Source organism: Mus musculus, chromosome 10, assembly GCF_000001635.26.
Source record: "Mus musculus strain C57BL/6J chromosome 10, GRCm38.p6 C57BL/6J".
In the NCBI taxonomy this organism is placed as follows: domain Eukaryota; kingdom Metazoa; phylum Chordata; class Mammalia; order Rodentia; family Muridae; genus Mus; species Mus musculus.
In genome coordinates this window covers 43,172,139-43,186,220 of record NC_000076.6, presented here as the reverse complement: position 1 = coordinate 43,186,220, position 14,082 = coordinate 43,172,139, and the positions used below count along the sequence as shown (strand labels likewise).

The 14,082-nt window shown below is 45.8% G+C and overlaps 1 protein-coding gene and 1 long non-coding RNA gene across 5 annotated transcripts in view; one reads left to right on the top strand and one right to left on the bottom strand.

Moving 5' to 3' along the window:
- Positions 1-3,081: 3,081 nt before the first annotated feature.
- The window catches only part of Sobp (sine oculis binding protein), a 180,652-nt gene continuing 169,651 nt past the window's right edge, over positions 3,082-14,082 (top strand). For 3 of the 4 annotated variants that reach the window (XM_030244821.1, XM_030244820.1, XM_017313763.2), the window contains exon 1: positions 3,082-12,245. Coding sequence is in view for 2 of the 4 variants with exons in the window: in XM_017313763.2 (XP_017169252.1) it covers positions 12,150-12,245 (96 nt within the window). In the remaining 2 variants the exon portion in view is untranslated. The remainder of the gene's footprint in view (positions 12,246-14,082) is intronic. The other variant, NM_175407.3, reaches the window with a different exon arrangement.
- 9030612E09Rik (RIKEN cDNA 9030612E09 gene) lies at positions 9,656-11,522 on the bottom strand. The gene has a single exon (NR_102361.1). It is a non-coding gene; the product is annotated as an RIKEN cDNA 9030612E09 gene (long non-coding RNA).

Here is a 14,082-nt window from a genome sequence, read left to right as displayed (position 1 = left end):
ACACACACACACACACACACACAGAGAGAGAGAGAGAGAGAGAGAGAGAGAGAGAGAGAGAGAGAGAGAGAGAGAGAGCTAGAGCTTCTCACTGTGTCTGTAGCCCTGGCTTGCTTGGAACTTGCTCTGTAGACCAGGTTGGCCTCTGCCTATCCTTGCCTTCTGCATACTGAGATTAAAGGCATGTTCCACCACACCCAGCTTAAAATGTTACATTTTAATTAACACATATTTATGGGGTTCAGTCTGACATTTCAATATATGTATACAGTGTTTAATAGGCAGACTACAAAATGGCATATCTATTAACTCATATGCTCATCATTTCATATTTATCAATTTTTGCATTGGGGATAATCAATATTCTCTCCAATAGGTATTTGAACTGTTCAAATAGATAATTGCTGCCAACCATAGTTATTCCAGAGTACTATAAATCATTAGCCATTAGACTTCTTAGGCCTGTGAAAAGGCTTGACAGGTAAGATCTCTGTGAGTTCCAGGCCATCCAGAACTATAAAGTGAGACTCTGACTTAAAAAAAAAATTGAGGCAAGAATTCTTCCTTAACATCTGATATATGAATTTAGTAGCTCTTATGTAATTAAACAACAACAATCATACAGTTGCTATCCCAAGATAGCTATTGAATCTTTAACTTATCTATTTAGGCTTTTTTTTTCTACAGAAATGTATAACATAGTCTTATACTTAAAACTTGGAAGTCATTTCCGTTCAACATTTTCCCTCTAGGGTATAATAAAAGGCAACATATGGCCCAAGAGCACACTGAAGACAAATCTTATGTGGTAGAAAAGTGTTTCTTGCTACACAGAATATTTCTCAGAGGAGGTAGGTCAAATCAGATCTCTGTTCTTTGTAACTGTTTACTGAACACCATGTTTGATTGGAAAATATTAAAATAAAGTATGTTACTTCTGAAGTGTTGAGTATTTTGTTGTGGATAATTTAGTTTCCATAACAACCATGCAAAAATTAGAATGAAGATGAAATTATAATTATTTAACACATCCATGAGCTTGATTTCCACCCCAAAAGTGTTAAAATGTCTGCGCATGGAAGAGCAGCAGTGTGGTATGGGTCAAACTGCTTCATCTCTTGAGGAGTCAGCAAGACAGAATTTGTTCAGATCTCCTTTTTTTCCCCCGATGGTGTGAAGTAAGTAAACCTTTTTTAAAAAAAGATTTATTTTATGCATATGAGTACTCTATCTGCATGTACACCTGCACGCTGGTAGAGGGCATCAGATCTCATTATAGATGGTTGTGAGGCACCGTGTGGTTGCTGGGAATCAACTCAGGACCTCTGGAAGAGTAGCCAGTGTTTTTAACTGCTGAGCCATCCCTCCAGCCTATAAGTAAACATTTTTAAGGCTTTTAAAAATTGGTTCATATCTTTACCTCAGAACTCAGAAGGCTGAGGTGGGAGAACTCCAGAATTCAAGAGTAACTTAGGGGATATGTTGGTTTAAATATGCTTGGCCAATGGGAAGTGGCACCATTAGGAGGTGTGGCCTTGTTGGAGGAAGTGTGGCCTTGTTGAAGGAAGTGAGTCACCATGGAAGTAGGCTTTGAGGTCCTATGTCCAAGGTCTACCCAGTGCAGAATAGAGACCCTCTTCCTGGCTGCCTGCAGAAGACAGCCTGGCTGCCTTTGAATCAAGATGTAGAATTCAACTTCTCCAGTACCATGTCTGCCTGCCTGCTGCCATGTTTCCCAACATGATGATAATGGACTGAACCTCAGAAACTGTAAGCCAGCCCCAATTAAATGTTGTCCTTTTAAGAGATGTCTTGGTCATGGTGTCTCTTCATAGTAATGGAAACCCTAACTAAGACAGGCTACATAGTAACAGATCTAGGCTTGGGGAGCTGCGACATAGCAAGACTCTATCTCAAAATCAAACAGGAAGGCAGGGAAGGAGCAAGAGTGAGGAGGTTTTATTTTATCAATGAATGGCATCAGGGAAGCAAAGGAACTTAAAGAGAATTGAGATACTAAGGTGATATTTATATTTACCAGAACTTTAAACCTTTTGATTAGTTAACAATGTTTTGTGCATAAATTAGTCTTATGATATTTATTGTTAAAAGGTTTAACTTTATTATTTTTCATTATGTGTATGTGTGTATGAATTGGATCTTCTTGGAGCCAGTGGTGAGCTTCTAGATGCGGGTGCTGAGAACGAAGCTTGGGTCCTCTGAAAAGCAACATGCTCTCTTTTTTTGTTTTTGTTGTTGTTGTTTTTGTTTGTTTGTTTTGAGACAGGGTTTCACTGTGTAGCCCTGGCTGTCTTGGAACTCACTCTGTAGACCAGGCTGGCCTTGAACTCAGAAATCTGCCTGCCTCTGCCTCCCAAGTGCTGGGATTAAAGGCATGTGCCACCACCGCCTGGTGCAACATTCTCTCTCTCTCTCTCTCTCTCTCTCTCTCTCTCTCTCTCTCTTTTTAGTTTTTTAATTTATTTTTTTAAATTAGGTATTTTCTTCATTTACATTTCAAATGCTATCCCAAAAGTCCCCCAGCCCCCCACCCCCACTTCCCTACCCACCCACTCCACTTCTTGGCCCTGGCATTCCCCCGTACTGAGGCATATAAAGTTTGCAAGACCAAGGGGCCTCTCTTCCCAATGATGGCCGACTAGGCCATCTTCTGATACATGTGCAGCTAGAAACACGAGCTCCGGGGTACTGGGTACTTCATATTGTTGTTTCACCTATAGGGTTGCAGACCCCTTTAGCTCCGCTCTCTTAACCACCGAGCCACGCCCCTAATGCCAAGCTTTGCCTTAGCTTTTTTCTTTCCTTTTCTCTTCTCTTCTCTTCTCTTCTCTTCTCTTCTCTTCTCTTCTCTTCTCTTCTCTTCTCTTCTCTTCTCTTTTCTTCTCTTCTCTTCTCTCTCTGTCTCTCTCTCCCCCTCCTTCCCTCTTCCTTCCTTCCTTCCTTCCTTCCTTCCTTCCTTCCTCCCTCCCTCCCTCCCTCCCTCTCTCTTGTCTTCTCTTCTCTTCTCTTCTCTTCTCTTCTCTTCTCTTCTCTTCTCTTCTCTTCTCTTCTCTTCTTTTCTTTTCTTAGAACGGATCTCTTTAGACCAGGCTGGCTTCAAACACTCATCCATCTGCCACTGACTGGGCATATAGTACCACGTATGTTGGCATTTTCAGTCACCTTTTAATGGACAGGATTGTCCTTTGAGATAGCACAAATATTATGTGTTAAGGAATATGCTTTTCTTAGACTTGTAACAGATCCATAAAATCTCAATTAACTTTTGATTAACAATATTTTGTGTTTCAATGGGTCTTATGATATTTTTTGGAGCCATAAGCTATTTTCATTTCTATTTATATAGAAAACAATGAGGCAAATAATGCCCTGCAAATTTACTTAAGGAGATGGAAAACTCTATTTTTCAAACTGAAAAAAGCAAATTTGAGTCGTAAACAAACACACAAGCCACATTGATGTAAAACCCACAAAGCATTTGCTAAATAGCATCTTTTTGTTTTTTATAATCAGAGTCAATCTATTTTCTATTGCTGACATGAGGAGGTGGAAGTGAAGTCTCCAGGCAGCCTCAGGGACGTGGGCCTTGCTCGCACCTTCGCGCTTTCCTCCCCAGGCTGGTCTGGACCTGGTCTGGAGAGGAGGTGTATTTGCTCCTTAGCCGTGACATGTCATACACTGAGATGCGAGAATTCTCTGAATCTCTAGATGCTGTGGGTACAGATTACAGCAATTCTATCTTGTCTCAGAATCATGCTTGTCCCATTCTCAGTCACACATAAAACACGGTGGATGGCGAGGACTTATAGTCACCCAGGACCTTCTGGCCAGGCTCCTTATATCACCATGTGCCTGCCTGGACCATGTTGGGCTGGTGCATTCTCTATGGCTAGCTTCTGTTGTGGGCTCCATCTTGAAAGGAAGGTGTGAGCCACATCTGTTCCTTTTCTCCTACCTTCAGAGTCCTTTAGACTTGGCAACTGTTTCATGTGCTCTCTCCCTCTTGCTCATGCGCTGGGACCCAGCTAGGAATGCCCAGTGACAATCTCTCCAGTATCTGTGCTCCATTTCTCATTTACTACTGCTTTTTCTCAAACACAGGGAGCTGTGATCTCTTTCTGAATTGGAAAAAGTCCCCTTGTGTCTTAGGGTTACCATTGCTGTGAAGAGACAACATGAACAACACAACTCTTGTAAAGACAAACATTTAATGGGGACTGGCTTACAGGTTCAGAAGTTTAGTCCATTATCACTATAGTAGGAAGCTCAGCAGTGTGCAGGCAGACATGGTGCTGGGGAAGGAGCTGAGAGTTCTACATCTTGATCTGAAGACATCCAGGAGAAGACTGGCTTCCAGGCAGCTAGAAGGAGGGTCTCAAACTCTATGTTAAAAGTGACATACTAGCTGGGCGTGGTGGCGCACGCCTTTAATCCCAGCACTTGGGAGGCAGAGTCAAGCGGATTTCTGAGTTCGAGGCCAGCCTGGTCTACAAAGTGAGTTCCAGGACAGCCAGGGCTATACAGAGAAACCCTGTCTCGAAAAAACAAAAAACAAAAAAACAAAACAAAACAAAAAAAGGTAACATTCTTCCTCCAACAAGGCCACACCTCCTAATAGTGCCACTCCCTAGGCCAAGCACACTCAAACCACTATATGCCCTAACCATGCCTTGGTTTCTCTTTTTTGTAAATGTCAATTTCACACAGACTTTATAGTCAAAATTCTTTATACCACTGAGTCCTGATACTCAAAATCCAGGGTTTCAGACTTAAACAAAAATAGGTTTTTTTCTCCTAACTACTGCTATTACTTTAGATTTCACAAGCCCATTTTAAAATTTTAAAGTCGCTTAGCAGTGGTGGCACACACTTTTAATCCCAACACTTGTGAGGCAAAGATAGGCAGATCTCAGTGAGTTCGAGGCCAGCCTGATCTACAGGGGATGTCCCAAGACTGCCAAGGCTAATCAGAGAAACCCTGTCTCATCTCCCCCTAACTCCCCTCTCCCACAAAAGCCCCTAACCAACCAATCAAAAACCTCGAAAGTCATATGCAAATCATTTTATCTGTGGCTTTCCTGAATAATAGCCTTCTCCCAAAGCCATAGATGCCAAAGCCTGATTTGAATGAAAGGATACATGGGATAGAAAAACATAGCAGAGACAAACAAAACACTTCCCGACATAGCAAAACGTTGGTTCACCACAGATGGGAGCTGCCTCCCACCTAGCCTTTGATCTAGTTTCTCGTTGATTTCCAAACTTACTTTATTTTCTACTTAATGATGCGAGAGATTGACAAATGGACAATGGCCAGCCCACATATGGCGATAGGACTCATACTGACAGGCTGCAGCAAAAGCCAGCGCAGCCAAGCCACTATCTCTGGCTGCTAGCAGAATGGTTCAGACTTGGTCAATGCCTGGCAGCTTTCCAGTTCCTAACCAATCCCCTTCTAGCTCATAGCAAACCAGGACAGGCCAAATATGCTCTCTAAAGTGATCCTATACTATCCCTTGCTTCCACTCAGCCAGTTCTTCAGTTAGCTTGCCTGCAGCCTTCCCCTGGGAGCAGCCTTCAATCAGAGCACACCTGGAGCCTTTCTTTCTCTTTTTTTTCCTCTTCCCACTATGAAGCCTTCCCACTCCCATGCCTGCCTTTGACTCTCTGCCAAGTCCAAGTGATGGTGGCTGACTCCCTTGCTCTAAATAAATAGCCTTTGTTCTCGTTTGGGTGGTCTTCACTTGTATCCCTGTGCCTACTACACAGAAAGCCACACATTCAGCTGTGTGCTTCGATGGCTGAGATTAACTATCTTTATTTTTTATTTTTATTTTTTTAATTTTTTTTGCACAGAGACATTTGGAGTAAATAAGTACTTTGATTCCCGCTTTGATGAATAAGAATTAAAAATTATAACTCCAAATCACTTTGTCCTTGAGTTTATAGGTTCTGTCATGCTTGTCTCAGATGGGTACAACTATAATATTCTCAAAGGTATATCTGAAATTCTCATCTTTGCAAATTAAAATTAATATGCTTTAACAAGTTAGTATCCAGAGGGACACTATTATGCATTAATTTGGAAATGAAGGATGTCTTTTATTACATAGACAATTGTTCCCCATGTGTCAGTTTCTTTTGGTTGTCATATAACAGTATTAGTATGTACAGATAAACCAGAGGCCTTAGGGAAATAGTAATAGCCTTTAGAAGAGCAAATTACACAGTTTTGTATACAGAAAGCTGTGGGTTACTTCCAAGTTACTGAAATGCACAGTTTGTGGTCATCACAGCACTATTTTGAAATATCAATTACAATGTGCGTTTCACAAATGAAGAACTGATCAGTAAACTAGAATGATGTATTTGAGGCCCCTCCCCTGCCAGAGAGATGAGGCCCCTTGTTCTACTGTAAAGTACATCACGTTTGCACAAAGCTGATCTGAGACAGGTAACTTCTTACACACCAGTGAAGAAGGGAAGCCCATCCTGTCTCTTCTGGCTAGAGGGTGGCCTTCACTTGGAGTGGCCAAGGATATGCAGTGCTCCTGCAGCAGCAGGAGGAGGGTCCCCACTCAAGGCTGTGACCATTTGGGCTCTCTTGGTGTTTGGTGGCTAAGCTTATGGCCAGTTGTGCTACAGACACAAAACAGAAGTGGAAGGAATCTGGTCTTCCCAGGCACGGCGGAATGCCTTTGCACTGGACATCTGTCCAGCCACCCTGCCTTTCAAATCTCCTTCTTTTACCATGCTCTGCAGCCTCACTACAATCTTGTATGGGTTGCTCTCTCCCACCTCTGAAGCACTCTCCTCCACCTGGCTCCACCCCTGCTGAGCACCTGTCCTTCAGCTCCTCTAAAATCCTTACTCCAGCACTTTCCTTTGGAGTCCAGGCTCTGTGCATGGACAGGTCCTTCTCATTTTTTCCTGATACAAGTCCAGACTTTCCACACAGAGGCTTTTGTGTTTTAAAGTTGACTTACAACCACTACACTTTGCACCTAAGAGGCAGATGTAGGAGGATTGCTACAGATTAGAGGAAAATTTAGATGAGCTACCAAAATGAGGGTAAAAAATCCTGTCTCAAAAATAACTGATCTGAAAAACAAACCAAAACAAAACCAAAAAACCAAAACAAACCAACCAAACAAACAAAAAACTGGGCTGGAGAGATGGCTCATTGATTAAGAGCACTGGCTGCTTTTTCCACAGGATCCACGTTCAATTCCCAGCACCCACATGGCAGCTCACAAGTATCTGTAACTCCAGTTCCAGGGGATCTGATACCCTCATGGCAATGCATATAAAAATAAAATTAAATAAATTATTAAAAGTAACTAATTCACCAACCAGCCAATAAAATAACATCATTCGCTTTGTTATTTGGTTGCTGGTTTTCTTTCAGACTCTAAAGTTTGTGAGGATGGGGCATGATGTCACACACTATAAACCTAGCCCCAGTGATGCTGAGGAAGGAGAATCTTAAGTCTAAGGCTTGCCTAGGCTACAAAGCAAGATTGTCACAAAAGAAATGAACAACAAAACGAAGAACCAAACATTGTGAGGCGTGTGCTGGTGCCAGGAACTCAGAACAGTGCAGGAAATAACATTTGTTTATTGAGTTAATGAGTAAAATAATAAACCTAGACAGGAACCCACTCTCAAGAAAAACGAAACAAAAGCAAAAAGGCAAACAACCACTTCAACAAAACCCATGAAGAAACAGATGCAAAGGAGGCCCAGGGCAGAGTTTCTGCGTGATTTCAGGGGGTCACAGATACCCAAGAGTGCCTCTTGCATGGGTAAAGCCACACACCAACTAGAACTGTGCCGTTTCTAGAATCTATTCTTGAATTTCACTCTAGAATTTTGATCTTTTCAGTTAAACACAATCTTGAATTCTGAAATATATTTATATTAAAAAGACCAGTCATCAGACATTTGGTCTTGATGTTTATTCTGGCAGACCCTAACAACCACGTTTCAATGAACTGAAGACGTGTTTGTGATGCCAAGACTAAATGTTCGTCTCCATTTCTCCTATCCTGTGCAGGACTTGGAAGGTTTATACTGCCTAGCTTCCCTATGGGTTGGTCAGATCTCTAGGACTGACTCTAGGCAATATATATGTCCCCAAACCTCCATCTTCCCTACAGTGACTGTGCATATGTGAAGTACATCCCAAGCCATCACATAGAGGATAAGTGCTAAAGAGATCCATAATGATCCTTAGCTGACTTTGTTGGACATTTTTGTTGTTTTAAGCCTCTGGGATTTTCCTAAGAATGGTTGCTTCTGCCTAACTCAAGGAAATCTAATGCCCTGTTGATTGGTGAATATGTTAGTTAGATTATGTACCATTGGCAAGAAATGGATACCACTTAAAGAAGTAAGAATTCAAGGTAAAGATGTTATTTTAATCTGTGAAAATATGAGCCTTAGATAAGGTAAAATGTAGATTGTTACAGGAATTTACCAAATCAGATTAGCATAAACTTAAAAACTCCAGAGATGGAATTGGAAAGAAGTTATAAGTCCACATTTCAGTAATTCTTAGCAACTTGCATAAGATTCAGCTTTCTTATGTGATCTGGAGATAACTAAAGAAGCTTCACGGGATGTTATGAATATTAAGTGAGACAATTCCTATCATGTGTTCAACATTATAATTATATTTTAATCCTCACCTTTAGCTAGAGCACAGAACTTGTTCAAGATGAACACTCATTTCAAATACTACACAGAAAAACCTTTCAAGATGGTTTTAGGCTACATTAATCAATTCTGGGTGATAGCCAATACATCCATAGAAGACCACTCTGGGGTCTTCCCATTGCTCTCTGATGTTTTTTTCCAGGTGAAGCAGGCCCAGATTAAGATCAAGAAGAACTCTAAAGAAGGGAGAACTCAAAAAGGTAACTGAGGAATATACAAAAGCTTGGCCCTGTGCCTATCTTGGTGATTGGCAGGGCTAATGAGGGAGAGAAATGAAGACTAATTGTATACCAGGAGGTTGGGCATTGTGTGTCGGGTGGAGGAAGGAAGGAGTCTTCAAAAACATATTTATGTTATTGTTTCTACCCAGAGTTACACGTTTACAAAGTATCCAGGGACCATGATCTGACTCAAGATTCTAAGTGCATAAAGCATCAACTCTTGGTGTAACTAGCTGCCTTCTATGGTACATTTGGGAAAGCACAGATTCAAGAACATGTAGCAATTGCAATTCCAAAGTTCAGGTCAGGTTAACGTTTTTTTCTCAGATATACTTTCTGAGTTTCCAATGTCAGTAAAGATCTACTTCATGGGTTCTGGTCCAATCGTTTTACCTCAGTCTTGTAGAGGGCAGGAAGGCACAGGTGGCTGATCAATGTCACTATTTTCATTAGACTCCTGGGCTGTTTCTTTAAAGTTACTCCCTTTGAAAGAAGTGCAGCTGTTTCTAAATATAAATCTGTGCTATAGTTTACCTTTTCTGTTTATTTGTTTCTTAACTTGTGAAACTGTATCTAAGACAGGGGGGTATACAACTTGTTACTTGATATCAGCTGAACAACAGTGAGTCAATTGTGACAGCTCTGGCCCCAAAGGAAACAGAGAAGATGTAAATGTTTCCAAGAGACAAAGGCTTCTTATTGCATAGTTTATTTTACAACATGAGTCTGTAGTTTTACAAAGTAAGGGGGAAAAAGTTTTCCTACCACTTTTTTTTTTTTTTTTTTTTTTTTTTTTTAGCTAAACACCAAGAGGACAGAACAGAAAAAAACAAGCCTACCAACAATAGGATGATGGAGACACCCTCTATATATAGTGTAACCATACATACTATGAATGGTGTAACCATATATAAGGATCACATTCCTTAGTGATGGGGAGGAGTCCGGGCTTCTCTCAGCCTCCTTAACTACTGGGTCGCTGGAGGTTTACCAACGTCTTCTGCAAATACATATGACCCAGCCAGAGGACTTGGGGCTCTGAAGCTGGATGCACATCTCCTTGGTTTTCATCTACCCCTTTTCTTAAATCCTTGACACGACCCCCTGGCTTTTCACTATGACCCCTAAAAGGCAAAAGCTGGCTTTTAGAAGTTCCCACAGGCCTTCTGCATGGCTTCGGGTACACAGGTACTTTCCCTCGCACCCCCAGCACACGAAAGAGAAGATGCTTTCCAGGGTACCCTCCCAAATATTTGTACGAAACACATTATGCTAAAATGCAAAAACAGGCCTCATAGGGTTGTTCAGCCCTGCAGAGTACGCTCCCAGATATCTGTAATTCTATGCTTAAAGAGACAAAACCATGCTAAAATGCAAATTAGGCAAGGCAACACTCAGAATGAACCCCACTTGATAGGCCGAACTGAGATTTTAATGAAAAGCTTACTCATACCCCCACACCGAATTCATTCTATCTCTTAAGGACTTAAAAATGTGTAATTTTAAATTCCACCACTGTCATAATGAACACTCCGTAATAACAAGCCGGGGAACAATGGACACCCCCATATCACATTGTGTCAGGTAATTACAAAGTGGAGCGGCGCGGGAAAGCTGAACTGGGAACGTCTAGGTGTCGTTCCTTTGCAGTGTGTGTAGGAGATTTTCAGAGCTGTGTGTTGTCTCTGGAGCCTCATCAAACGGTTCACGCTGATACCTCAACCCAAAAGACAGGGACAGGCGCAGCCGACCTTGGTCCAGGGCGTGGACAGAGGCGGCCCAAGAGGAAACACGTGAGCGCATGGAGGATGAGCTGGGCTTTGGAACCAGCAGATGCGAGTCTGGTGGAAGAGTGTGGAACCTGATGGAGAGGAGAGGGTCCTGTCGTGCGTGGCGAGGGCGTGGGGCTTCTGGGGGGAGGGATCCTGAGCGCACAACAGTACCCACTAAGCCCAACCCTTCCCATTAAGCACAGGGCACGGTGAGGGTGCAAGCCGGGTCACCGGGTAAAGATGCTACTTTGTAACAGAGCATAAGCTTGCGTTTGGGGCAGAGGGGGAAGGGAGACAGAAAGAGAAAGAAAATCAGGGAGCTGGAGGCTGAGTTGTCCTACTTCGAAGTCCTTCTCAGGAAGGCAAAAGCTTCCTGGCAAACAGTCTGACGGCGCGCTGTGCTGGAGACCCCTCTAAGCGACATTCAGCCTCCACACAGCCTGCCGTAGTCTTCGGAGCAGGACACTGGTGCCTGAGCGGTGGGTCCGGTCTGTGTTTCCCTCCGCTCCCGGGCGCTGCAACCCCGGAGCCGAGTTCTCGCTCTGCCTTCAGGTCCCTGCGCCCTTTCAGCGCTCCACCTCCACCCTTCACCCCGCTATGTTTTGCCTCAGCGGCCTCTAGGTCATCCTCAGAAGCCAACTCTGAGCCCACCGGAGCCCACGTCACGGAGCTCGGGAGCAGGAGGGGTCGTCGCGGGGAGGTGGCGGCTCCGAGTAGGGCCGGTGCCCGCCGCCCAGGAGCAGGCGGCCGCCAGCAGCCCCCGGAGCCGCGCAGCATCCGCGTCTACAACGACCGGGAAGCCACGCCCGCTCGCGAGCGGGGGGCTGGCCTTGTCCCCCCCACCCCCAGCCTCCCCTCCCTCGGACCCCTCCCCGCTCAGTCCCTCCCTCCGCCCGCGGCTCGGCTCGCGGGAGGCGCTGGGCGCCGGGGCTGGCGCGCTCTCCCGGGCGCACACACAGATCCACGCACGCACGCCCAGAGCAGCTGTCTCCGCCGTGGCCGGCGCTCCTCTCGCCCATGCGGACAGACAGAGCTCAGGAAGATGGCTGACGACTCCTTCGGGCCCCGAGGATGCAGCCCGGCGGCGGCGGGAGCGGGAGCGGCGGCGGCGGCACCGGCAGCGGCGGCAGCAGGAGCGGCGGCGGCGACGGTAGGAGCGGCGGCGGCGGCATCCCCGAGACTCCCCGGGCTACCCTTCCCCGTGACGGCCACTGACGGTCTCCGCCGCTAGAAGAGACCCCGCTCCTCCCTCGCCTGTTCCACCCCCACCCCCAGCCCCGGACCCGCTAGCACCGCTACCTCCGCCAGCGTTGCCACCATCAGCACCACCTCCACCTCCGCCACCGCCACCGCCACCACCACCACCGCCGGCGGCGGCAGCAGCCATTTCATCTCCACAGAAACCAGACACAAAAACATGGCAGAAATGGAGAAAGAAGGGAGACCTCCGGAAAATAAAAGAAGCCGGAAACCCGCTCACCCTGTGAAGAGGGAGATCAACGAGGAGATGAAGGTATTTTCGGACTCGGAGGCCGGGGAGACCGAGCTCTTTATTCCGTCCGCTCCCTTCGGGCTGTTGTGTAGGCTGCGGGGGGGGGGGGGGGGGACAGGGGCGCGCTTGTCAGTTTCTGCTGGGTCCCTGGGACGCCTCAGCTCCCCCTCCAGGTGCAAAACCGAGGCCAACTCATGGGCTGCATCTCCGAAGTCTGCCAACCTCAGATTTGATGGGGGCGAGGGGGGGGGGATACTATTTAACCTCACAAACCCTAGACTGGTACAGATGTTGCCGGGCGAGGGCACTGAACCCCAGTGGCGAGTGAGCATGGTGCAGTGGCTTTCCTGATGGTCGGTGTAGTATTTCTCCCTTTTTCGGAAATGAATCTCCGGACCCCTCCAAAGTTAAGAGCTGCCGGACCGGGGCACCCGGGATACCTGGATTCCACCCCTCTTCCCGGTCCATCCCCAGGCTCGGTGATCCCGCTTTGCTCCAACTCGCCGGCTGCGGCGGTGTAGCTGTCAGTGGCGGAGGCTTGGGCCGGAGCGGCGCGGGTCAGGGACGCTGCAGCCAGCGGGCTCGCCTCGCCGTCCCCGGCCGCTCCTCTCTGCTTCTGCCCCGGGTCTCCCGCTCGCCTCTGCACGCCTCACTTTCCAGTTAGCAGACCCGGCAAGCCCGGCTGAAAGCCAGCTGTCTGAGGGGCGGCCTCCGCTGCCGCCTGCCCATTGTTCGCGAAGGCCAGCCCCGAGTCCTCTCTGCGAGGCCGGGCGCCCTGCCAGGCCAGCGGTGCTCCAGAGGTGGCGAGCGCAGCCTCCTGGCGCTCCAGCTGTTCGCGTAGAAACCCAAGAACACGGCTCAGCCTGGACTCTTCTGTCACCCCCACTTCTTTATTTTCCTCAAAGTTGTGTGTTTTGCCTGGCGAGGATTTTATCTTGTGTGTGCATTATGAGTTTCTTGATTTGAAAAAGAAATCACTTTACGTACATAGATTTGTTTCTATGATATTAAAATATGTAAGGCTTGTTTTTCGCGTTTCTTGGCGTTCTCCACTTCTGTCTGCATGGAATCTTCAATACAGTCAGGTGACTTGGTCAGCTTTGGTTAAGTTTGTATTTGAAAGGCAAACTGGTTAAAATGGTATGGGACTAATTCACTGTTATTGCGGCTTGGGCATCTTCTTGGTTATAGCAAGCGTATTTGGTGAGGGTGCTGCGAGAAAGCCCACGTTTAGAAGGGGCAAACAGACACACATCTTAGGTGTTTGTGAAACTAGGTGTATGTTCCTAGCTTTGCCTCTCTCCCGGGAGTTTTACTTGTATTCCACGCTTTGGAAGTAGGGCTTTTATTTTGGGAGGAGGTGGTGGTGGTGAAGAATTTAGTGTCTGGAAGCAGGAGTTATCCGTCTGGGAAAGTTAGGAAGCTTTGCCTTGGAAATTAATACCATTCCCTGTAACAGAAACCACTATTGATTCTAATGATAGACAGTTTATAAAAGAAAAAGAAAAGAAAGAGATCTGTAAAAGTTGTTTTCTCTTCAAGAGGCAGAGTGTGTTCTGCAGTTCTGGCCCCTCCCTCCTGTCTTGCGTTTCTACATTACTTTTCCGTGTCGTTTTTAAATGGAGAGTGGGGGACGACCAGAGAAGGCCACCAGGCAACCACAGCTAGCTCTGGCCCTTTAAGATGCTGCCTAATGCCCTCTATATGGATGGCAGCTTTTAAGTTTCATAGGTTCTAGAATTACAAATTAGCTAATTTTAATCAAAACATGTGAAATGTTATCCCGGCTGGATATAAAGGCTGACTGTGCTCAATGCTTGGGGCTGGTGCTGTTGGCTTTGGCTGCAGGCACTCCGTG